This window comes from Bufo bufo, chromosome 1, assembly GCF_905171765.1.
Source record: "Bufo bufo chromosome 1, aBufBuf1.1, whole genome shotgun sequence".
NCBI classification, from domain to species: domain Eukaryota; kingdom Metazoa; phylum Chordata; class Amphibia; order Anura; family Bufonidae; genus Bufo; species Bufo bufo.
This window is the reverse complement of record NC_053389.1, coordinates 163,879,448-163,903,401: the sequence shown is the minus strand read 5'-3', so window position 1 is coordinate 163,903,401 and position 23,954 is coordinate 163,879,448. Positions and strand designations below refer to the sequence as shown.

Below are 23,954 nucleotides of genomic sequence, written 5' to 3'. Positions count from 1 at the left end.
GGAGAGTGGAGTGTTTGTCCGGGGACAAGAATATCTTGGGCCGATCGGTGTCGAACTGCATGCTGTCGAGATGGGTGAAGACATGACTTTGGCAGGTTCAGAACCCACCTGAGGCGTTCCAGGGTGTCCCAGACGATGCGTAGGCTGTCCGTCGTTGTCCGGAATGACGGACCCTTGATCAGGATATTGTCCAAGTATGGAATCGCCACTATCCCCCTGGCATGAAGCAGAGGCATGACTAAGGACAGAAGCTTGGTAAAGACCCTGGGAGCTGTGGCAAGACCGAACGGGAGGGCGGGAGGGTAATGAAAAGGTCCCACTGCGAACCAAAGATATTTCTGGTGACTGACGCAGATGGGAATATGGAGATAAGCGTCCTTGATATCTAATGAAGACAGGTACTCCCTCGGGCCCATGAATGCAATGACCGATCACAGGGACTTTATCCGGAAACGGCTGAGCCGAAGGAAGCGGTTAAGGGCTTTGAGGTCTAGGATGGGACTGACCGTACCCTTCTTTTTGGGGACCACAAAGAGATTGGAGTAGAATCTGCGAAAACGGTCTTGAAGCGGAACCGGAACAATCACTCCCTGCCGCAGAAGGGTGAGAATAGCCTGAAAAAAAGAGTGGGTGGCAGAGGGAGAGGTCTGTCAGGGAAGTTGCATTCCTTGGAAAAGGAGGAATCAAACTCTGGGTGGTTGGGGAAAACTTTTGGTGAGCGACAGGATCGCCTGAAGGATAAACTAGCGGACAGTTTGGAAGACTGGTCCTCCGGTGAGACAAAATCAGCGTCTGACAACTTATCCTCAGAACACGTCTTCTAATGAGGATGCGTCGGAGCGAAATTCCCTGGGAGGCGGCAGGGAGATGAAGGAAACATGGGGACGCAGACGCCCTTCGAGGATAGGGTGGTCTGGCCCGTTTTGCAGGACAGCTGCGACGGGGAGTAGCAGAGGGGTCCCCAGAGTCTGATTGGTCAGAGGGTGGCCGTGCGGCCAAACGCCCCAGCATTTCCACCACAATGACCCTGTTGGACTGGGAAACGTCCTGCACCATCTTGGACAGAGAGCGCACCCACTCCGGCTCTACCATGGGCTGGGCAGGGGGGGCTGACTGGGACAGCGGCGGAGCAGAGCAAGAGGAGCAGAGGGGATGCAACTGAGGGGATGCACATGCAAAATGTTGCATGGAAGTGACCGCCGGCTTTAGGGCCTGGGATCTGGGTTCGGACATAGTGAGTACCTGTAGTAAAAGGTAGGAGGGCCAAAGTTAGACCCTGTAGGAAGGGGGGAAATAGCTTACCTGGCCTGTGTCCCTTACTGCAGCCTGTCCGGGAAAAAACCTGGTGCCAGAGTCCGCAGAGGTCCTCCCGAGCAGGTGATGGGCGGAGTCAGAGAACAAGAGCAAGGAATTGGAGCTAGGAAGCTAGATGAAGGAGAGGGGAAACTGGGAGAACTCATGCCTTGCCCCCCCTAATGGAGTCTTTCCTTCTCACCCCCTGTATAGCAGTGCTGCCGCAAGGAGCCCCGGCCGAGCGGAGGTGTCGGCCGGGTAAGAAGTACCCACGGCGAGTGGATCTGAAGTAGGCCGCAGTAGAAGCTGGGGCCTCAATTTACAAGCGGCCCTGGCCGAGGAGAGAGAAACAAGTGTGGGGGGGGGGGGGGGGGAGTCGTTGGCATCTGTAATAGAAAGAAGTTTGGCAAGCTTGCAGCACAGAGGGCCACCCTTCACCCGCCCACCCCCCACAGAAGACCACAGCTGTTAACCCTTTTCCCACCTGGGGGGACAAGGCTTCGTGGGGGTCATCCACAGCAAGTAACCTAAGAAGGGGGAGAGGGGGGTTGGAGCCAGGAATACTTACCCATCTGGCGTGTTCTGCCCCCCTGGTTCCAGCCGGGTCACCACCTTCGGTGTGCGGCCCCTTGGGGAGGCTGGCGGGAAGCAGAGGCTTTTAGGAACCTCTGGTCCTCCTTGTCTTCTGGAGACCGGGAAGGAGCAGTGGGCTTGGGGACCCCTGGTCTCCCGTCTCCTGGGTGGGAGTGCAGGCAGCTAGGACTGCCTGTAATTCCGCTAGAAGACAAATTAAAAAAAAGTAAATAAAAATAAAAAAAAATCTATACCTGCAAAGCAGTGAGGTCTGCCTCCTACGGACAGTAATCTAAAACTGTTTTAGCTTAGTCCCTGTAGGAAGTATATAGCTGGAGGGAGGAGCTCACACTTTTGTGCTTCGTGTCGCCTCCTAGTGGCAACAGATATACCCAAGGTCAAGCCTGTGTCCCCCAATGATACGGATGAAAAAAAAAGAGAGAACATATTAACAACAATATAACTATTTACTGACACCAAGCAGAGATGGTGAAAAACTCAAACTCAAAGTACAGTATATTAGAAAGTTGCAGAACCTTTTTCTCATATAGTTGCTATACCCATAGTTACAGCAAACCTACAAAACCACTCTGTCTACTGCCGACAGCACAACACTCCACCTGGGACAATACACAATGTCATAACAAAAAAGCCAGTGGAAATAATGTATCTAAAATAATATCAACATAGTTACAGCAAGTCTGAAATGGCAGAAGACCACTGACCAACAACCTTCCTCCTCCTCAGCAAAGACCTTACCTGTTCCAAGATGGTCATAGAGAAGCAGAGCCGACTCTCCGCAGATCTGACCACTGTTCAGACATCGGGCCTGGACACTAAATGTGTAGCTGTGTCCCAGCTTGAGGTTGGAGATCTTGAAGTAGTTCTCGGTTGTGTTTCCCAAGGAGGTGGAGATGTTATTCGAGCTGTCAAACATGTGCACTTCATAACCCTGCAGCAACAGGAGAGCAATGCGGATTGCCCCAAAATAAAATATTACCTTGACTGATTTTTTCTAAAAGTTGTCACCCAGCTTTACACAGACCCTGAGAAAATAAATATAAAGCTATATACAAGTTTCATCCCTCCTCAGCTCTGCATGTGTAAATGCCAGTCTACACTGCAGCTCTGGCGGTAATCTGTACCTCAATATATGCATATTGCAGCCGTCAGCTGCCGTCTGTTGCTGCTCTTTTTGCTTGATGTGTTCAGCTCCTGATACAAACTGGAGCCCTATTCAGCTACATACAGATCAGAGCAATATTTGGGGTGACAGAACATTACTGCACTAAAAATGGAGGGAAGTTACTTTATAAGCATGTGGGTACATTTTAATTCATAAAACAGGAGGATCAAAGTGAACATTTATATGAAGTATATGACGACATCTCATAGAAGGATAAATTTACCCACCAATTGCCGTTCACATATAGTAGATCTACGTAAAAGGTAGAGTTACTGTATACATAGATTACTTATCTAGAGTCGCAGCCTGTATTGTACATCGGTGCAGAACTGCGAGTTCAGCTCTGGAGTATAATACAGGCTCCACTTCATGCAGATTGATGATATACTTACTCTGGATTCATTGAAGTATTTCTCTCTTAGTGCTAAGCTTTTCCAAAACAGTAGAACATGGTCTTTTTCAACAATGAGCTTCAAGGCTTCTGGAGCAGATAGAGGAACTGAAAAAAACAGAAATTGCAAATAATGGTGCAACCTGATGGTCTCTTTATGTACTACTGACTGCATCTACAACATGGAGACGTGCTGAATCTGCATCATGGTGCAATAGCCATGATCTAATAGAAATTAAATGGGTCCATGGCAGACACATTCACTTCTAGTAGAGTATGACCTTGGTCCCAGGATATGACACATGCCCCTCCACCATCTCACCTGTGCTGACTTTGGTGCTGGCCTCTTTGCTCATGTTCCGTAGCTGCACGATCACACTGTATTTACATCCGGGCTCCAGGTTACCTATCCTGAACTCTATGGTGCTGTTCTGGGTGTTCACTTTGTAACTCTTCTCCGTCTTCATTATTAAATCTTTTATTGAGACAATGTATGCCTGGAATATAAACGTATCCTGAAGTGAAGTGCATATAGCTGCCCTCCCCTACCTGTGCCCAGCAGCAGATGTGGTGCCCTGGCACACAACACAGGATACAGTAGCACATTACATACAGCTCTACCCACACATTACCCAAAATATATAATCCTTTAGATCGTAAATATTATATAGGTAAGATCTCTTCTTGCTCATATCCAGAGATCAAGTCGATGCATCAGTGCTGACAATCCTCAGAGTTAAACACACCAACGGCACAAATTATTCTGACTCCAGGCTCTTGTCTACACTGATACAATGCAACATACTGCAGCCTCGTGAACATGGAGTAGGCTCAGCTATTCAATCTCAATATGTAAAAAAGAATGTTTCCACTCACAGACAGCAAGCAGAGATCTTGAAAGTGTCAAGGAAATGAAACACAATGACTGCCCAGACTTAATAAATCTGCTGCGTCTCTGTTTCTGGTATAAATTATTACTAATCTGTTGCGATAAGGAGGCCCCATCCCCCTTACACTAAGGGCTCATGCGCACAACAGTTTTTTTTTTTTTCTGTGTCCGTTCAGTTTTTTTTTTTGCAACCCCAATGCAGAACCATGCACTTCAGTGGGGCCGCAAAAAATGAAAATGACTCTGCGTTCTATTAGGAGCCGGCCCTAATTTTCCGTTCTGCAAAGTACGGAATGCACATGGCTGGTATCCTCGTTTTGCAGATCTACAATTTGTGGACTGCAAAACCCAGCGACGTGTGCTTGAGCAGTAAGGTACACCCAATTTTTTTTTAAGTGCTGAGAGCAACCAAAAATCCCAAAATGCTGTATGCCAGAAAACCGCCATACAGCATTGATAAATCCCCTTTCTCTATATTATAAAGTTGCAAAGCTTTTAAGATACAATGATTACGTTTACCCGCATATGGGGCTGTATCACACATGGTGCCTATATGTAGAGTATAGGGGAGAATACACCTGTACTATGGCAGGAGATACAGAACATGTGTCATAAAAACACATTTCTATAATATAGATATATCTGAGGGAAGTGATAACTCACCAATTCACTGTCTGGAGAGTCGTACGGAGGCTCCCACTTCATGACGATAAATGTTTTATCCAAGTGCACAGTGTGAAGATGGCGAGGCGGCAAGCGGTTGTCAGGAATCATTTTGACCACGGCATAATCTGATGGGGGACCCTGATAAGGGGATGTGACCCGCACCTGAGAGGAGAGATTCTTATTATCTAGGTCACAAGACACACGCATCAGCTGCAAAGCAAGCAGTTTTAGGTTTCCTCACCAAGAACAAGTACTGCTCGTCTCGGTTCACACTGATGGTCACGTCGTGAAGAGTCGTCGTGGCGTTCAGTGGATTCCTGTGCAGCTCTGAGAAGGATGTGGCATAAAACACCCCATACGTCTAAGCACAGGAGAATTAGGGAAAAGCATTACTGGCACTGAATCCTACATAGACATAAATATAATCTTGACTAAAACTGCAAATTCGTACTGTCCACTATGTTCTCTTCTCTGCTCACATTCAAAGCTGCACTAGAAATTCTACTGGCTTCTTCAGATTTCTGATGCCTCCTGCTGGTTGAGTGTGTACAAATAATACATTGGCGAAGTTTTAAATGCAATGGGGGGAATTAATCCCTCTCTTAGGTTACATTCACAACAACGTGAAAAATTGCCGTCACATGGCAAGTTTTAGAACAAATTGCAGCCTATGGGGCTATTCACAAGGTTGTTTTTTAACAGCCAGTAAATAGCGGTTGTGAAAAATAGGAAAGTCCTAATTTTGGTCTGCTCTCACAGCCAGACGGATCCCATTAAAATCAATGTCCTTGCCTGTGTAAATGGGTGAGGTTTTTTTTTTTTTGGGGGGGGTCAAAGGGGGGGCATTCTTTATACTGGGGCCACTAATGGGGACTTTAATAATACTGAGGGGAACTAAGAGGGCATAAACCATACTGGGGACCACTAATGGGGGTATTAATAATACTGGGGGCACTAATGGTGCATTAATAATACTAAAAGTCACTAATGGGGGTATTAGTAAAACTGAGGGTCATTAATGAGGCATTATTAATGCTGAGGGGCACTAAGGGGGCAATAATCAAACTAGGAGGCACTAATACATAATACTATGTGGGCACTAATGGGAGCATTAATAATAATGGGGCAACTATGGGGGCATTAATTATACCGGGAGCCACTAATGGGAGCATTAATACAAACCGGATTCCAAAAAAGTTGGGACACTATACAAATCGTGAATAAAAACTGAATGCAATGATGTGGAGGTGCCAACTTCTAATATTTTATTCAGAATAGAACATAAATCACGGAACAAAAGTTTAAACTGAGAAAATGTACCATTTTAAGGGAAAAATATGTTGAATCAGAATTTCATGGTGTCAACAAATCCCAAAAAAGTTGGGACAAGGCCATTTTCACCACTGTGTGGCATCTCCCCTTCTTCTTACAACACTCAACAGACGTCTGGGGACCGAGGAGACCAGTTTCTCAAGTTTAGAAATAGGAATGCTCTCCCATTCTTGTCTAATACAGGCCTCTAACTGTTCAATCGTCTTGGGCCTTCTTTGTTGCACCTTCCTCTTTATGATGCGCCAAATGTTCTCTATAGGTGAAAGATCTGGACTGCAGACTGGCCATTTTAGTACCCGGATCCTTCTCCTACGCAGCCATGATGTTGTGATTGATGCAGAATGTGGTCTGGCATTATCTTGTTGAGAAATGCAGGGTCTTCCCTGAAAGAGATGACGTCTGGATGGGAGCATATGTTGTTCTAGAACCTGAATATATTTTTCTGCATTGATGGTGCCTTTCCAGACATGGAAGCTGCCCATGCCACATGCACTCATGCAACCCCATACCATCAGAGATGCAGGCTTCTGAACTGAGCGTTGATAACAACTTGGGTTGTCCTTGTCCTCTTTGGTCCGGATGACATGGCGTCCCAGATTTCCAAAAAGAACTTTGAATCGTGACTCGTCTGACCACAGAACAGTCTTCCATTTTGCCACACTCCATTTTAAATGATCCCTGGCCCAGTGAAAATGCCTGAGCTTGTGGATCTTGCTTAGAAATGGCTTCTTCTTTGCACTGTAGAGTTTCAGCTGGCAACGGCGGATGGCACGGTGGATTGTGTTCACTGACAATGGTTTCTGGAAGTATTCCTGAGCCCATTCTGTGATTTCCTTTACAGTAGCATTCCTGTTTGTGGTGCAGTGTCGTTTAAGGGCCCGGAGATCACCGGCATCCAGTATGGTTTTACGGCCTTGACCCTTACGCACAGAGATTGTTCCAGATTCTCTGAATCTTCGGATGATGCTATGCACAGTTGATGATGATAGATGCAAAGTCTTTGCAATTTTTCGCTGGGTAACACCTTTCTGATATTGCTCCACTATCTTTCTGCGCAACATTGTGGGAATTGGTGATCCTCTACCCATCTTGGCTTCTGAAAGACACTGCCACTCTGAGAAGCTCTTTTTATACTCAATCATGTTGCCAATTGACCTAATTAGTGTTAATTGGTCTTCCAGCTCTTCGTTATGCTCAAATTTACTTTTTCCAGCCTCTTATTGCTACTTGTCCCAACTTTTTTGGGATTTGTTGACACCGTGAAAATTGGAATCAACGTATTTTTCCTTTAAAATGATACATTTACTCGGATTAAACGTTTGATCTGTCATCTACGTTCTATTACAACTAAAATATTGACATTTGCCATCTCCACATCATTGCATTCAGTTTTTATTCACAATTTGTTTAGTGTCCCAACTTTTTTGGAATCCGGTTTGTAATATTGGGGGCCACTAATGGGGAATTAATAATATTGGGGGCCACTAATGGGGCATTAATAATATTGGGGAGCACTAAGGAAGTATTAATCATATTCTGTCAGCTAATGGGTGAATTCATAATACTAGGTGCACTAATAATACTGGAAAGCACTAATGGGGATATTAATAATACTGGGGGCCCCTAAGAGGGCGTTAATCAAACTGGGGGCTACTAATCATGCTGGGGGGAGGATTTGTCCAGGGGGCACTGTGGGGGCCATTATGTATACTGAGGGCACTAAAGGAGTTCAGGTTAAAGAAAACAACCAACTGAATTCATCAATTTTTAATGGCTGAAAAAAAATAGAAAAAAAGTCATTTCAGTAGAGGGTGGCGTAAAAAAATTGGAGTAAGAGCTCTAAACAAAAGTGGCTTAAAGATGCCCCAAATTTATTAAACAACTTAAAAAGTTCCCCTCATGATAAATTTCCCCCAATGTTTACACCACACACAGTTTGTTAGTCTTAGGCTACTTTCACACTAGTGTTTTAGTTTTCCGGTATTGAGATCCGTCCTAGGGGCTCAATACCGGAAAAAAAACGCTTAAGTTTTGTCCTTATTCATTGTCAATGGGGACAAAACTGAACTGAACAGAACAGAGTGCTCCAAAATGCATTTTGTTCCGTTAAGTTGCGTTCCCATACCGGAGAGCAAACCGCAACATGTTGTAGTTTGCTCTCCGTCCTAGGATGCGGAGCAAAACGGATCTGTCATGACCCCTAATGCAAGTCAATGGGGACAGATCCATTTTCTCTGGCACAATCTGACAATAGAAAACGGATCCGTCCCCCATTGACTTTAAATGGAGTTCATGACTGATCCGTCTTGGCAGTGTTAAAGATAATACAACCGGATCCGTTCATATCGGATGCAGATGGTTGTATTATCAGTAACGGAAGCGTTTTTGCTGAACCCTGCCGTTAGTGTGAAAGTAGCCTTAGAGAAGTAGCCGAGAACCTAATGCTCTCTCTGGCTGTGATCCAAAGATCCTCTGTGCACATGGAATAAACTCTCTGAAGGTCAACCATCACTGCAGCACTCCAGCAATCTGCGCTTTATGGTAGAGTGGCCAGAAAGAAGCCTCTTGTCAGTAAAAGACACTCGAAAGCCCACCTGGAGTTTGCAAAAAAAGCACCTTAAGGACTCTCAGACTGTGAGATTCTCTGGTCTGATGAAACCAAGATTGAACTTTTTGAACCCAGGCATTGCCCAATACCATCCTGCTTTTTTCAGTGGCTGGGTCAGGGGGAGCTGATTGGAGCAAAGTACAGAGATATTCTTAAAGAAAACCTGATCCAGAGTGCTCTGGACCTCAGACTGAGGTGAAGGTTCAAGAGGGGCTTAGGGACAACTACATGTATGTCCTTGAGTGGCTCAGCCAGAGCACTAACTTGAACCCAATTAAACATCTCTGGAGTACAGTGTTCATTTTAGGACATGGTCAGATATCAATGTCAAGTATCAGAATAATGCCTGACCCCTGACCCTGACTTTGATATTTGACTCTGACATCTGAATTTGACTTATCGTCGAACTCAGTGAGAATGATTTATATGAAGAAAATCCTTCAGTTTGCTGTCTGAAGCTATAGCTCAGTGGTTTAGATGCTTGCCTTGCATGCAGTGTTCTTGAGTTCAAAACTCCTATCAGTCTTTAAAGAAAATTTACATTTTATTGAGCTCTAGAAAAGAGACAAATTCAAGTGATGTGTGACCCTGATGTCTGACTTTTCTCGTCTCACTAATCAGCGTCGCATTGACTTTTAGATTCATTGTACTTTTAATCTGCTCCTTCACATAGATAAAGAAAATCCTTTGGTTTGCTGTCTGAAGCTATAGCTTAGTGGTTTAGACGCTTGCCTCGCATGCAGTGTTCTTTGGTTCAAAACTCCTATCAGTATTTAAAGACATTTTAAATGTTATTGAGCCCTAGAAAATAGACTTTTAGGTTTACTGTGTATTTGTCTTTTGAATCACATAGCTAGAGAAAATCACTACCAAACAATAGGTAGACCTGTAGCTTACTGGTGGGTTGTCTGACACTAATGGACAAGAAAAAAAAAGAGCTTGGATTTTTTTTATACATAAAACATATGACAGAGTACTATAAGTAGTCTTTTTTTTTATTTTATAAAAGAGTACTGTACATGGGCACCACTATAGTAAGCGGGCGGGCACTAATTTACTGTATCTTCATCTAATTACAGGTGACTGAAGGCTATTTTGTTTACTGTTGTCTTGAAAGAGTCACTGTACAATAAAATAATGTATTCTTATTTCTTAGGAAGGGGTCTAATTATCAGATCGGTAAATCACTTTATTGAAATTATTTGTTGCCATCCAATCAAACATAAGCTGCAAAGGTATGACCACTAGGGGTCTCACTAGTCCACTGTGGTTAGGGATGGTCCAGCTCTCCCAGCAAATACAACAGGAGGAAGTGTGGACATGTTCTAGAGTAGCTGATGAGGAGACTTGCCAGATTGACTACCTCTTCCCAGATCTGCAAACCAACTTATCTTACTGTAAGTCTGCTCTCCCTCCGCTATCTCACATGGCTTATACATTGATTCCCCTCTCTCAAGTGTGTATGCAGTTCCATATTAGCAAGAATCACTATTTTTCTGGGACCCCTGAAAAAGTTGATTAGTCACTGTATACAGAGCTGTGTCCTGGATTATACATATCTACTGTACATATGTGTATTATACACACAGTGTGCTATAGCTTCACCACACTTATGACCACAGCTGCGATACCCCAGTGGTGGCCGCACTTGCGCGGTGTCTCTGTTCTCTTTTCTTGCCTGTGCTGGCCGGGACCACAGAAGCATGCGCGGAATCTCCCAACTTGGCTGCCAGGGATAGCTCTTGGGCATGTACAGTACAGACCAAAAGTTTGGACACACCTTCTCATTCAAAGAGTTTTCTTTATTTTCATGACTGTGAAAATTGTAGATTCACACTGAAGGCATCAAAACTATGAATTAAAACATGTGGAATTATATACATAACAAACAAGTGTGAAACAACTGAAAATATGTCATATTCTAGGTTCTTCAAAGTAGCCACCTTTTGCTTTGATTACTGCTTTGCACACTCTTGGCATTCTCTTGATGAGCTTCAAGAGGTAGTCCCCTGAAATGGTTTTCACTTCACAGGTGTGCCCTGTCAGGTTTAATAAGTGGGATTTCTTGCCTTATAAATGGGGTTGGGACCATCAGTTGCGTTGAGGAGAAGTCAGGTGGATACACAGCTGATAGTCCTACTGAATAGACTGTTAGAATTTGTATTATGGCAAGAAAAAAGCAGCTAAGTAAAGAAAAACGAGTGGCCATCATTACTTTAAGAAATGAAGGTCAGTCAGTCAGCCGAAAAATTGGGAAAACTTTGAAAGTAAGGGCTATTTGACCATGAAGGAGAGTGATGGGATGCTGCGCCAGATGACCTGGCCTCCACAGTCACCGGGCCTGAACCCAATCGAGATGTTTTGGGGTGAGCTGGACCGCAGAGTGAAGGCAAAAGGGCCAACAAGTGCTAAGCATCTCTGGGAACTCCTTCAAGACTGTTGGAAGACCATTTCAGGGGACTACCTCTTGAAGCTCATCAAGAGAATGCCAAGAGTGTGCAAAGCAGTAATCAAAGCAAAAGGTGGCTACTTTGAAGAACCTAGAATATGACATATTTTCAGTTGTTTCACACTTGTTTGTTATGTATATAATTCCACATGTGTTAATTCATAGTTTTGATGCCTTCATAGTCATGAAAATAAAGAAAACTCTTTGAATGAGAAGGTGTGTCCAAACTTTTGGTCTGTACTGTACATTAGCCCAAGAAATGTTCGCCAAAGCAATGCAGAGAACAAACAACTGCTGTAGATGCTGCTAATAGACTTGTTAGCTATTAGCTGCATTAGTCAAGTGAGGTCAGCAGAATGTACCTTGCCTGTACTGTCAATCAAATTGAAAGGTACCGCCAAACACGGCACAGGAAGCGGTGAGCTGCAGAAGGAAAAGGAGGTGGGAATGAGAAATGGGACAACCCCTTTAAAGGGAACCGGTCATGATGAAAATGCTATAAGCTGAAGGCAGCATGGTATACAGCAGGAGGAGCTGAACAGAGTGATATATAGTTTTATGGGATAAAATTCTGTATAACTTGTATTTCATTCCTTTAAACTCCTGCTCATTCAGTCAAGCAGGCGGTCCTATCAGTGATTGACTGAATGATAGGAGGCTGCTGTATATTACTTTCTATGGAGCCTCTGCTTGTGGCAGGGCTCCATAGAAACACAGTAACATTTCCATAAACTCCAATCCTAATGCATTGCAGTCTATAAGAAAAGCAATCTGATGATGCCCTATAGCAACTATAAAAAAAGTGTAAAAACAAATAAATGTTATAAAAAAAAACCATATAACCATCCTTTTCCAAAAATGTAATAAAAAAACCCGTAAAAAATAAATAATTACACATCATGGGTATCGCCACATGCGAAAAAGGCCATGCTATTAAAATATAAAAATATTTCTCCAATATGGAAAATGGTTATACGGAAAAAAAGTTAAAATGGCCATTTCCACGATTTTTGGTCGCTCTGCCTTCCGCAAACAAATAAATAAAAATGTATCAAAAAGTCGCACACACACAAAATGGTATCAATGAAAAGTATAGATTGCCCCACAAAACATGAGCCCTCACACAGCTCTGTATGCATAACTACAAAAAGTTATAGGCGTCAGAATATGGCAACCTAAAAACATTTTTTTTCAAGGTTTTTATTTTTTTCTGCATAAAAGTGCAAGAAAAAATATACATATATGGTATCGCCGTAATCGTACTGACCTAGCGAATGAAACTCACAGCTAAATTTTTACACAAAAAAAAAAACTGTGGTGGAATGGATTTTATTTTATATAATTTCACCACATTTCTTTTCCTGCTTTCCACCAACTGTTATGCACCCATATATGGTGGCATTACAAAGTGCATCTTGTCCTGGCAAAAAAAATCTCTCATACAGCTGGTTATGTGAATGAAAAATTAAAAAAGTTATGACTTTGGGGTGGCTGAGATAAAAAAATGAAAATCAAAAAAATTATAAAATTTCCCAGTCATTAAAGGGTTAAAATTGCTGTCTATTTGATAAGGACGCCATCAGATATGTTAGAAAGAAAAATAAAGGCTTGTTCCAGCATATTCTAAGTATGTCATGAATCCCAGCCAGTCTTTACAGTTTATCATAATGTTCAGGGACTGTATTAATAGAGCTATGAGACAATACAAAAATTATTTTCTCAGGGTTATATTTCTATAACTAATAAAAGCATATGAATTGTTGTTTACAAATGTATTATTTATCTACAAAAAAATATGGAACTGCATACACACTTGAGAGAGGGGAATCAATGTATAAGCCATGTGAGATAGCGGAGGGAGAGCAGACTTACAGTAAGATAAGATCTGGGAAGAGGCAGTGAATCTGGCAAGTCTCCTCATCAGCTACTCCAGAACATGTCCACACTTCCTCCTGTTGTATTTGCTGGGAGAGCTGGACCATCCCTAACCACAGTGGACTAGTGAGACCCCTAGTGGTCATACCTTTGCAGCTTAAATTTGGTTGGATGGCAACAAATAATTTCAATAAAGTGATTTCTTTCAAGACAACAGAAAACAAAATAGCCTTCAGTCACCTGTAATTAAATGAACATACAGTAAATTAGTGCCCACCCCCCCTTACTATAGTGGTGCCCATGTACGGTACTCTTTAATAAAAAAATAAAAAAAAGACTACTTATAGTACTCTTTGTCATATGTTTTATGTAAAAAAAAAAATCCAAGCTCTTTTTTTCTAATTGTCCATTAGTAGGTGCATGAGAGTCAGACAACCCACCAGTAAGCTACGGGTCTACCCATTGTTTGGTAGTGATTTTCTCTAGCTATGTGATTCAAAAGACAAATACACAGTAAACCTAAAAGTCTCTTTTCTAGGGCTCAATAAAATTAAAATTTTCTTTAAAGACTGATAGGGGTTTTGAACCCCTGCATGCGAGGCAAGCGTCTAAACCACTAAGCCAGGGATCAGCAACCTTCGGCACTCCAGCTGTTGTGAAACTACAATTCCCAGCATGCTTCATTCATTTCTATGAGAGTTCTTAGAAGAGCAGAACAAGTATGCATGCTGGGAGTTGTAGTTTCACAACAGCTGGAGTGCCGGAGGTTGCCTACCCCTGCACTAAGCTATAGCTTCAAACAGCAAACCAAAGGATTTTCTTTATCTATGTGATGGAGCAGATTAAACATACAATGAAGCTAAAAGTCAATGCGACGCTGATTAGTGAGAAGAGAAAAGTCAGACATCAGGGTCACACATCACTTGAATTTGTCTCTTTTCTAGGGCTCAATAAAATGGCAATTTTTTTTAAAGACTGAAAGGGGTTTTGAACTCAAGAACACTGCATGCAAGGCAAGCATCTAAACCACTGAGCTTCAGACAGCAAACTGAAGGATTTTCTTCATATAACTCATTCTCACTTTGACCCTGACCTATGAAGACGATCAGTCAAACTCAGATGTCAGAGTCAAATATCAAAGTCAGGGTAAGGTGTCAGTGTCAGGTGTCACACTGGCATTATTCTGACACTTGACAATGATATCTGACCATGTCCTAAAATGAAGACTGTACTAAATGTCTGTCCACCAACGGTCCCCATCCAACTTGACAGGGCTTGAGAGGATCTGTAGAGAAGAATGGCCGAAAACCCGCAAATCCAGATGTGCAAAACTTGTGGCATCATAGCCAAGAAGACTGGAGGCTGTAATCACTGCCAAAGATGCCTCAACTACGTAACGAATAAAGGGTCTGAGTACTTATGTTAATACTAAATTTTAGTTCTACCTATTCAGTAAATTAGCAAAACTTTTGTACATTCTGTTTTCACTTTCTTATTATGCAGTATTGAGTGCAGAATACGTTTTTTTTAATGTTAGCACAAGGCCGCAATATAACAAAACGTGAAAAAAGTGAAAAGGTCTGAAGACTTTCCGAATGCATTGTATTTGGATTCCCACAATGCAATGCTGCATGAGAGCTGATACACCACATGACAGCTAGCAGAATTCTGAATGCAGATTGGGATGTGATTGGAGGATAAGACATGATAAAGATTGAAAAAATAAATAGTAAAATAATATAATCCTTACCACATTCCTGATGCCCACCCAGCTGCACTCCACTGCGGTCTGATTAATCACTTTTGCTTTAAGAATCGGTGCTAAAGGTTTTGTACCCTTGGTGGTAAAGTGCTCAAAAGCCACAGAGCTCTCGCCATAAGACGATTTTGCCCAAGCAGAAATCTCATATTCCGTTTGTGCCGTCAGATTAGTCACTAAGACAAAAACAACAAACATGAAATATTAATAAAAACACAGAACCTTATAGAAAAATGTTACCAGTGGAAATAATATGCTGCCTACTGCTAAAACGATTTCTTCAACATATAGCAGTGCTCCAGACTAAAAAAAAATACTTAGCAGCCATTGGCTCCTGAACTGAAAAATTTAGGAGCCAAATTAAATTTTTAGTCGCCAAATCGAAACCGAATCCAAATTTTGGTATCGTGACAACGCTACGCCAATCAGATCGGCGTAGGGTTGTTTCGATACCAAAATTTTGATTCGCTTTCGTCACCATAAAAAAGTATTGCGATACTCCATACCGCACAAAAAAAACAGTCCTATCCTATTTTTTGGGGTGACAAGGTGACTAAAAAATGGCGAATGCTCACCGCAATAATTTTATAGTTTGGACTTTTTGGACGCAGCGCTATGTAATATGTTAATAAATTTATTGTTTATATATTTTATATGTAAAATTGGGAAAGGGGGGATTTAAACTTAATATTTTAGGGTACTTTCACACTAGCGTTTTTCATTTCCGGCATAGAGTTCCATCACAGGGGCTCAATACTAGAAAAGAACTGATCAGGTATATCCCCATGCATTCTGAATGGAGAGTAATCTGTTCAGGATGCATCAGGATGTCTTCAGTTCAGTCATTTTGACTGATCAGGCAAAAGAGAAAACAGTAGCATGCTACGGTTTTATCTCCGGCGAAAAAAACTGAAGACTTGCCTGAATGCCGGATCCGGTATTTTTCCCCATAGGAATGTATTAGTGCCAGAACCGGCATTCAAAATACCGGAATGCAGGATCTGTCCTTCCGGTCTGCGCATGCGCAGAACGGTAAAAATGTGTAAAAAGATACAAGACGGATCCGTCTGTCCGCATGACAAGCGGAGAGATGGATTCGTTCTTGCAAAGAATTTGTGAGATGGATCCGCATCCGGATGAGTCTCACAAATACTTTCAGTCACATCCAGATCGGCGGATCCGGCGGGCAGTTCTGACGACGGAACTGCTTGCCGGATCACACTGCCGGAAGTGTGAAAGTAGCCTTAGTGTTTGTGTTTTTTTTATTTTTTTTACTTACTATTAGCCCCCTTAGGGGCTGGAACCCTTGTCCTATTCACCCTTAGGCCCCTTTCACATGGGCAAGATTTCTGCGCGGGTGCAATGCGTGAGGTGAACGCATTGCACCCGCACTGAAACCGGACCCATTCACTTCTATGGGGCTGTGCACTAGAGCGATGATTTTCACGCATCACTTGTGCGTTGCGTGAAAATCGCAGCATGCTCTATGTTGTGCGTTTTTCACGCAACGCAGGCCCCATAAAAGTTTATGGGGCTGCGTGAAAATCGCGAGCATCCACAAGCAAGTGCGGATGCGGTGCGATTTTCACGCATGGTTGCTAGGATGAAAGTCTATTCACTGTATTATTTTCCCTTATAACATGGTTATAAACGAAAATAATAGCATTCTTTAATACAGAATGCTTATTAGAAGAAGAATATAATAAACATTATATACACCCCAGTATAATAAACATTGGTGGCGCAGTGCGCCCCCCCAACACCCCATTTTATTAAACATTGGTGGCGCAGTGCGCCCCCCCCAACACCCCAGTATAATAAACATTGGTGGCACAGTGGGCAGTGCCAATGAGGGTTAAAAAATAAAATAAAAATTAACTCACCTCCTCCAATTGATCGCGTAGCAGCCGGTCTCCTGTTCTTTCTTCAGGACCTGTCAAAGGACCTGTGGTGACATCACTGTGCTCATCACATGGTACATCACATGATCCATCACCATGGTAATGGACCATGTGATGAGCTCAGTGACGTCACCACAGGTCCTGAAGAAAGAACAGGAGACCGGCAGCTGCGCGATCAATTGGAGGAGGCGAGTTAATTTTTATTTATTTTTTAACCCTCATTGGCACTGCCCACTGCTCCACCAATGTTTATTATACTGGGGTGTTGGGGCGGGGGGGGCGCACTGCGCCACCAATGTTTATTATACTGGGGTGTTGGGGGGGGCGCACTGCGCCACCAATGTTTATTATACTGGGGTGATGGGGGGGTGCACTGCGCCACCAATGTTTATTATACTGGTGTGTTGGGGGGGGCGCACTGCGCCACCAATGTTTATTATACTGGGGTGTTGGGGGGGCGCACTGCGCCACCAATGTTTATTATACTGGGGTGTTGGGGCGGGGGGGCGCACTGCGCCACCAATGAAGATAACTGACCTGTTAATACAAATACAGGAGGCGGATGCCGGAATCAAATAGCCGGCACCCGACCTCTATGACAGGGAGCTGCGATCAGCGGCAGTTAACCCCTCCTCCGCCTGTCTCTCTTCCTTATCGGCGGCAGCGGCAGCAGCACAGGGGGAGAGAGAGACTCCTTCTCCTCTGCGCTGCCGAGAAGAACATCAGCGGCGGGGTAGAGAACTATCATCTCCTGTGCCCCGCCGCTGTATTCAACTGGAGAGCTGCGGCGGGTCTAGTCGCAAATGGCGACAAGACTAAAAAAAACGAGATTTTTGTATAACTTAGCAGTAAAATCTCTTTCTCGCTCTTCCTTGGGGGACACAGGAGACCATGGGTATAGCTCAGCTCCCTAGGAGGCGTGACACTAAGTGAAAACTGTTAAGCCCCTCCTCCAGCAGCTATACCCTCAGCCTGGAGAGAGAGACAGCCAGTTGCGTGTCCAAGTAGTGAGAAAAGGCAATGACCAACAATGTGGAACCAACCAGCCAACTACCCAACGGGGTAAACCAAGTCTGTAACCGTGTATTAAAAACAAATGAATGGGTGGGTGCTGTGTCCCCCAAGGAAGAGCAAGAAAGAGATTTTACTGATACAAAAATCTCGTTTTCTCGCCCATTTTCCTTGGGGGACACAGGAGACCATGGGACGTCCGAGAGCAGTCCAAGAGGGGAGGGACCACAGCTCCAAGGCGAAGCACCCGTAGGCATCAAAGAACCGCCGCCTGCAAAAAACAGGCGGCCCAAGGCAGCATCCGCCGATGCATGAGTATGCACCCTGTAGAACTTGGTAAAGGCATGCAAGAAAGACCAGTGGCCGCCGTGCACAAATGTTCGGCCGAAGCCCGATGTCTCTGGCCCAAGAGACACCGACCGCTCTGGTGGAACGAGCGGCGACACCGAAAGACGGAACCTTGCCCCTGGTGCGGTAACCTCAGCAATAGCCAATTGATGAGGCGGGCGAAAACCAACTTGGAGGCCAGCAACCCTATGCGCGGAGCTTCCGTTACCACAAAAAGAGTCCGAGCGCCGAAAGGAGTCGGTGATCTCCAAGTAAATCCTCAAGACCCGAACAACGTCCAAGCAGCACAGTGTCCGTTCCCAGGGGTGGGAAGGGGAGGAGAAGACGATGGCCTCGTCGAGATGAAAGGCAGATACCACCGTCAGAAGGAAGGAAGGAACGGGATGGAGAACAGCCTTGTCATGGGGAAGGACAGAAAGGCTCGGAACAAGGAAAAAAAGGCCGCTAATTTAGACACCCGTCTGAGAGACACGATGGCCACAAGGAACAGGACCTACAGGACAGAGGCGTAGAGAGATCTTCTGTAACGGCTCAAAGGGGGAAGCTTGGAGCGCCGAGAGCACAGTATTTAGTTCCCAGGGCGGTACCGGGGGACGGTACAGAGGAACCAATGAGCCACCCCATGGAGGGGCCAGGGGACGCCGGAGGAGGATGGATAGTGCCGACACTTAACCCTTCAAGGAACAGAGTCCCAGTCCCAGGCCGGACTGGAGAAAGGACCGAACCGTGGGGAGAGAAAGGCGGAGTGGGGGGAACGCCCGGCTTCCCACAGAACTGCAGGTAAGATTTCCAAGACCGATAATAGACCCTGGACGAAGCACGTGATCAGGCGCAGACCAGTAGCACAGGCGGAAGAGCCTGGCAAAGCTGGTTCATCGGCCCACGAGCAACTCCGTCCCGTAGCCACCCGGAGTGGGGGAACAGAAGAGCGGACAGAAGGAACCGAAGGGGTCCGTCCAGTAGCTGACAGATGCCAGGACAAGTCAGGCTAAAGTCCATGTCGATGGTGCCACCGGAGGAAGGGGTTCTACCATTCTTTTGAGGGAGGTTTATGGATAATAATTGACCGAAGAGTAGTCCTCAAGCAGGGACAACAGCAGAAAGGGATGAGGATGGCCTTGCTGTAGAACACAATGCAGCTACCCCCAATACAACAGGAAGATAGTAGTCGCGGAACAAAAAACGGCAGGTAAGGCAGAGACAACTAACCTCGAGACGGATGAGGTATAATTGAGGGCACCATCACTACCTCAGACCCGAACAGATTACCAGTACAGGGAGTGAGAGGCTACGGCCTACCAGTTAAGGCCAATATGGCAAGGAATAGAAGGTAAGTGCCGGAAGCGCTACCGTTACCACTGTAGAGACCCAGATTCAAGCCTGGGGGTCAACTTACCGAGAAGGTAAGTTTACAGCAGGACCCCTGCCTAGAACGGAAAAACGCAATCTGCCACAAGCGTGAGGACAGAATGCGGTAGGTACGGTAAGTGGGCACACGGCCAGTACAGCTAGTGTGAACGAGGGAGACGGTCCGAGGTCACAACAGGAACTCCGGAACCATCCAAGACAACAACCATACTCTCTTGAGGAGAGGGCTGTGAAGGAACAGCCTCTGAAGCCTGACCAGGGCAGAAGCCACATCGAAGGGATTTGCCCTGAGCAGGAGCAAAACAGAGCCGGCGAGAAGAAGCAGTCGAGGCAGACGCCGGCATAACCCCTCCAACCGAAAGGAGGGGTGGATAACAGGGTAGTCAGAGTAGGACAGCTCAAATGCAGAACACCCGATACTCTGTGTGTCGCCCGGCTCACCACCTCGCAGAAGGCGAACACCCTGAAGAACCCAAGGTGGAGGTCCCCCGGACCTGGCATAACCAAAGCACCCAAGAGAAGTTGGGTGACCCTCCAAAGGAGAGCGGCACTAAATTGCAGAGGGCGCCCATAGGAAGGACTCATACCACACAACATCCGAAGAGGAGGGAATGGTAGTAGGTGAGGGAACCGTAGTCTCGCCAGAGCCAACGTAGAATTCGAAGGGCGCTGCAGACAGCCCTCTCATCCATGAGACCGATTGCGCTGGGAAGCAAAGCAGCAGGAGGACAAAACGGGTACGCAACCAGGAGCCATGAACACTCCACAGGTGGAAGGGCCAACGAGCATGGTGGATACTGCCACAAGCAGAACCGCAAAATACTGTCCAAACCCGAGAATGAGCACCGCCTAGCTCGGTGCAGGCAGAGAGCAAGTAGACCACTTCCGGACGAGGTGGAAGTAGAATGATCTCTTCGGAGAAGAGTGTAAGGCGTGCGGCTAGTATCGTATCCCAAGAGAAACGAGTATGTCGCGGGAGGAAGGGGGACATACGTACGGTCAGCCCCGTAAGCAGTGAGAATGCCAACCCACCTACGGGAGGAGAAGGCATATACGACCCATACAATGCACAGAGCGCGCATGAATGTTCACCCACTGTAAATATTCACTCTGGGAAGGGGGCCATCGACAGAGCTCCACAGTATCTACAGAAGTGCAATATGCCGCCTGGAAGGGAGTCATGCACAAGACTAGTACAGTAAGCGATGGAACGCAAGCAGTCCGGCTAGAAAAAGGGGGATATGCACCTGGCAAACACTGCATTCGGCAAGAGTGTAAAGGCCCGCCTAAGAAGGGGGTGATGCCCAAGACCAGTACGGACTTCAGAGAAGTAGGGCATACCATATTCCGTCCAGAAGGGGGTCATGCACATGGCCGCACTGTATCCAGTAGGAACGCAGGAAGTCCGCCTAGGGAAGGGGGACATGCACATGGATACCAATTGCATTAAGTGATAGTATAATAATACCGTATCCCGTGAGAGTGCAACTACCCCACCAATGAAGGGGGACATGCACGAAGCCAGCACAGCACGTACAACGTCAGCCTTGAGTCCCTTGAGCGTGCAAAATTCTGCCTATGGAATGAGGGGCAGTCATGCACATGGCCAGCACCGCATCCAGTGGGAGTACAAGTATACCACCCAGGGAAGGGGGTCATGCACATGGCCAGCAACGTATCCGGCGAGAGTGCAGTATTCCGCCTAAGGAAGGGGATCACGCACGTGTTCAGCACCACATCTGGTGATAGTGCAAACACCCCGCCGGTGGAAGGGGGTCGTGCACATGGCCAGCAACGTACCGGCGAGAGAACAACCACAGGCAGTAAAAGCGCATTATGCCGCCTAAAGGAAAGGAGGCATGCACATGGCCTGCATCGAATCCAGTGAGAGTGCCTAATTCCGCCTATAGAAGGAGGTTGTGCACGTGGCCAGCACCTCCAGTGAGAGTGCAGTATTCCGCCTATGGAATAGGGGCGTGCACATGGCCGGCAGCGGATCCAGTGAGAGTGCGGTATTCCGCCTATGGAAGGAGGTCATGCACATGGCCGGCAGCGGATCCTGTGAGGGTACCGAATTCCTCCTATGGAAGGAGGTCGTGTACATGGCTAGCACCGTAGCCGGTGAAAGTGCAGTATTCCGCCTAGGACGGGGGGTCATGCACAAGGCCAGTACCGTAACCGGTGAGGGTGCGGAATTCCGTCTGTACTCGCACCCGGCCGACACTGTACTCGCAGCCAACAAGAATTCCATAGCGTACAACTTTGATACAAATTTTTTATTTTTTTGAAAATGACACTGCCTCTCTGAGAGGCAGGAAGGGGCCACCATGCAGGCTCATGAGGAAGGCCCGGATCTCAGGGGGGCCTCCTCTATACGGGAGCCGGACCATGGAGATGGCCGGTACCTAAGGGGTTAACTGGGATCCGGCCTGGGGGCGGCGCAGCGATCCCCTGGGGGAGGAGGAACCTCCAGGCTGGGGGACGTAGGGCTGGAGAAGCCACTCTCTCACCATCAGCCGTCTTCACCTTCGGTCCGTTCCAGCAGGGTCGCCCCTTCAGCTACTGGCACCGTAGTGGCAGGATGCTGGAAGAGGGACTTGGCGTGCGGGAGACCCTTGCGCTGGCGGGATGTAGTGGAGCTAGGCTGCCCTGGTCCACCTTGCCTTCTGTGGGGGAGGCAGCAGTGCGGGTGACCGACAAGGAGAAAACAGCCCTGCAGAGCAGGGAGTGTCTTGCCTCCTTGGACACTAAGCAAAAACTGGCAGTCTCTCTCTCCAGGCTGAGGGTATAGCTGCTGGAGGAGGGGCTTAACAGTTTTCACTTGGTGTCACACCTCCTAGGGAGCTGAGCTATACCCATGGTCTCCTGTGTCCCCCAAGGAAAATAGGCGAGAAAGTATTGTCTCCATTTGTAAATTCTAAGTCGCATTGGCGACCATTTTGGTCGCCATCTGGAGCCCTGTATCGTCAGTACTGATTCTGAGTTACATCCTGTATTATGCTCCAGAGCTGTACTTACTGTTCTGCTGCTGGAGTCACTGTGCAGATACATTTCATCACTTATCCTGTACTGATTCTGAGTTACATCCTTTATTATAGTCCAGAGCTGTACTCACTATTCTGCTGGTGGAGTCACTGTGTACATACATGACTTATCCTCTACTGATCTCAGTTACATCCTGTATTATACTCAAGAGCTGTATTCATTATTCTGTTGATGGAGTCACTATGTACATACATTACTTATGCTGTACAGATACTGTGTTACATCCTGTATTATATTCCAGAGCTGCGTACATACATTACTTATCTTTTACTGAGCCTGAGTTACATTCTGTATTATACTCCATTGTATCTATTAATCTGCTGGTTAAGTCACCATATGCAGTGTGTTTAAAAAAGTGAATAAAGCTGCACTCACAAGGCTTCTCACGATGTGTGCGCCTTCAGGAAAGCCATTATAAATTATTGTGTAGGCTCGAACATGTTTTTTATTGGCTTCTGTTACAGTCAGTATGTATGTTACATGTATGTTACATGTTTCTGAAACCAATAAAGAGAATTTAAACAAAAAAAATATGTGAATAAAGCTCAAAATCCTTCTAATAGCTCTACACATTCTATTCCAAATCAAAACATGAAGAAAAATATATCAAATTTGTGTTGCTCCTCTAAAAAAAAATTGAAGAAAATTGAATATTAGACTGTTCACAAAAATAGCAGTGTTTGTATTCTTCTCAAACATTCACTATAAAAACTGAAAAAAGTTTGAAGATTTTGCTTTCCTTTGAATCACTTAATATTTAGTTGTATAACCAGTGTTTCTGAGAACTAGTGTACAAACATCTGTGTTGCATGGAGTCAACCAACTTCTGGCCCCTGTGAGCAGGTATTCCAGCCCAGGGTGATTGGACTACGTTCCATAGTTTTTGTCTATTTCTTGGTTTTGCCTCAGAAATTGCATTTTTGATGTCACCCCACAAATTTTCTATTGGATTAAGATCCGGGGATTGGGCTGACCACTCCATAACGTCAATCTTGTTGGTCTGGAACCAAGATGTTGCACGTTTACTGGTGTGTTTGGGGTCGTTGTCTTGTTGGAACACCCATTTCAAGGGCATTTGCTCTTCAGCATAAGGCAGCATGACCTCTTCAAGTATTCTGATGTATTCAAACTGATCCATGATCCCTGGTATGCGATAAAGAGGCCCAACACCGTAGTATGAGGAACATCCCCATATCATGATGTACTGTACTGTGGCTTGAATTCAGTGTTTGGGGGTCGTCTGACAAACTGTCTCCGGCC

The 23,954-nt window shown here is 45.5% G+C and overlaps 1 protein-coding gene across 2 annotated transcripts in view; it reads right to left on the bottom strand.

Annotated features, from left to right (window-relative positions):
• SORL1 (sortilin related receptor 1) overlaps window positions 1–23,954 on the bottom strand; it is a 152,127-nt gene that overhangs the window by 4,441 nt on the left and 123,732 nt on the right. For both annotated transcript variants that reach the window (XM_040431434.1, XM_040431442.1), the window contains exons 41-46: window positions 15,013–15,197; window positions 5,240–5,359; window positions 4,996–5,160; window positions 3,766–3,940; window positions 3,445–3,551; window positions 2,626–2,818 (exon numbers count right to left, since the gene is read on the bottom strand). In XM_040431434.1, coding sequence (XP_040287368.1) covers window positions 2,626–2,818; window positions 3,445–3,551; window positions 3,766–3,940; window positions 4,996–5,160; window positions 5,240–5,359; window positions 15,013–15,197 — 945 coding nt within the window. The remainder of the gene's footprint in view (window positions 1–2,625; window positions 2,819–3,444; window positions 3,552–3,765; window positions 3,941–4,995; window positions 5,161–5,239; window positions 5,360–15,012; window positions 15,198–23,954) is intronic.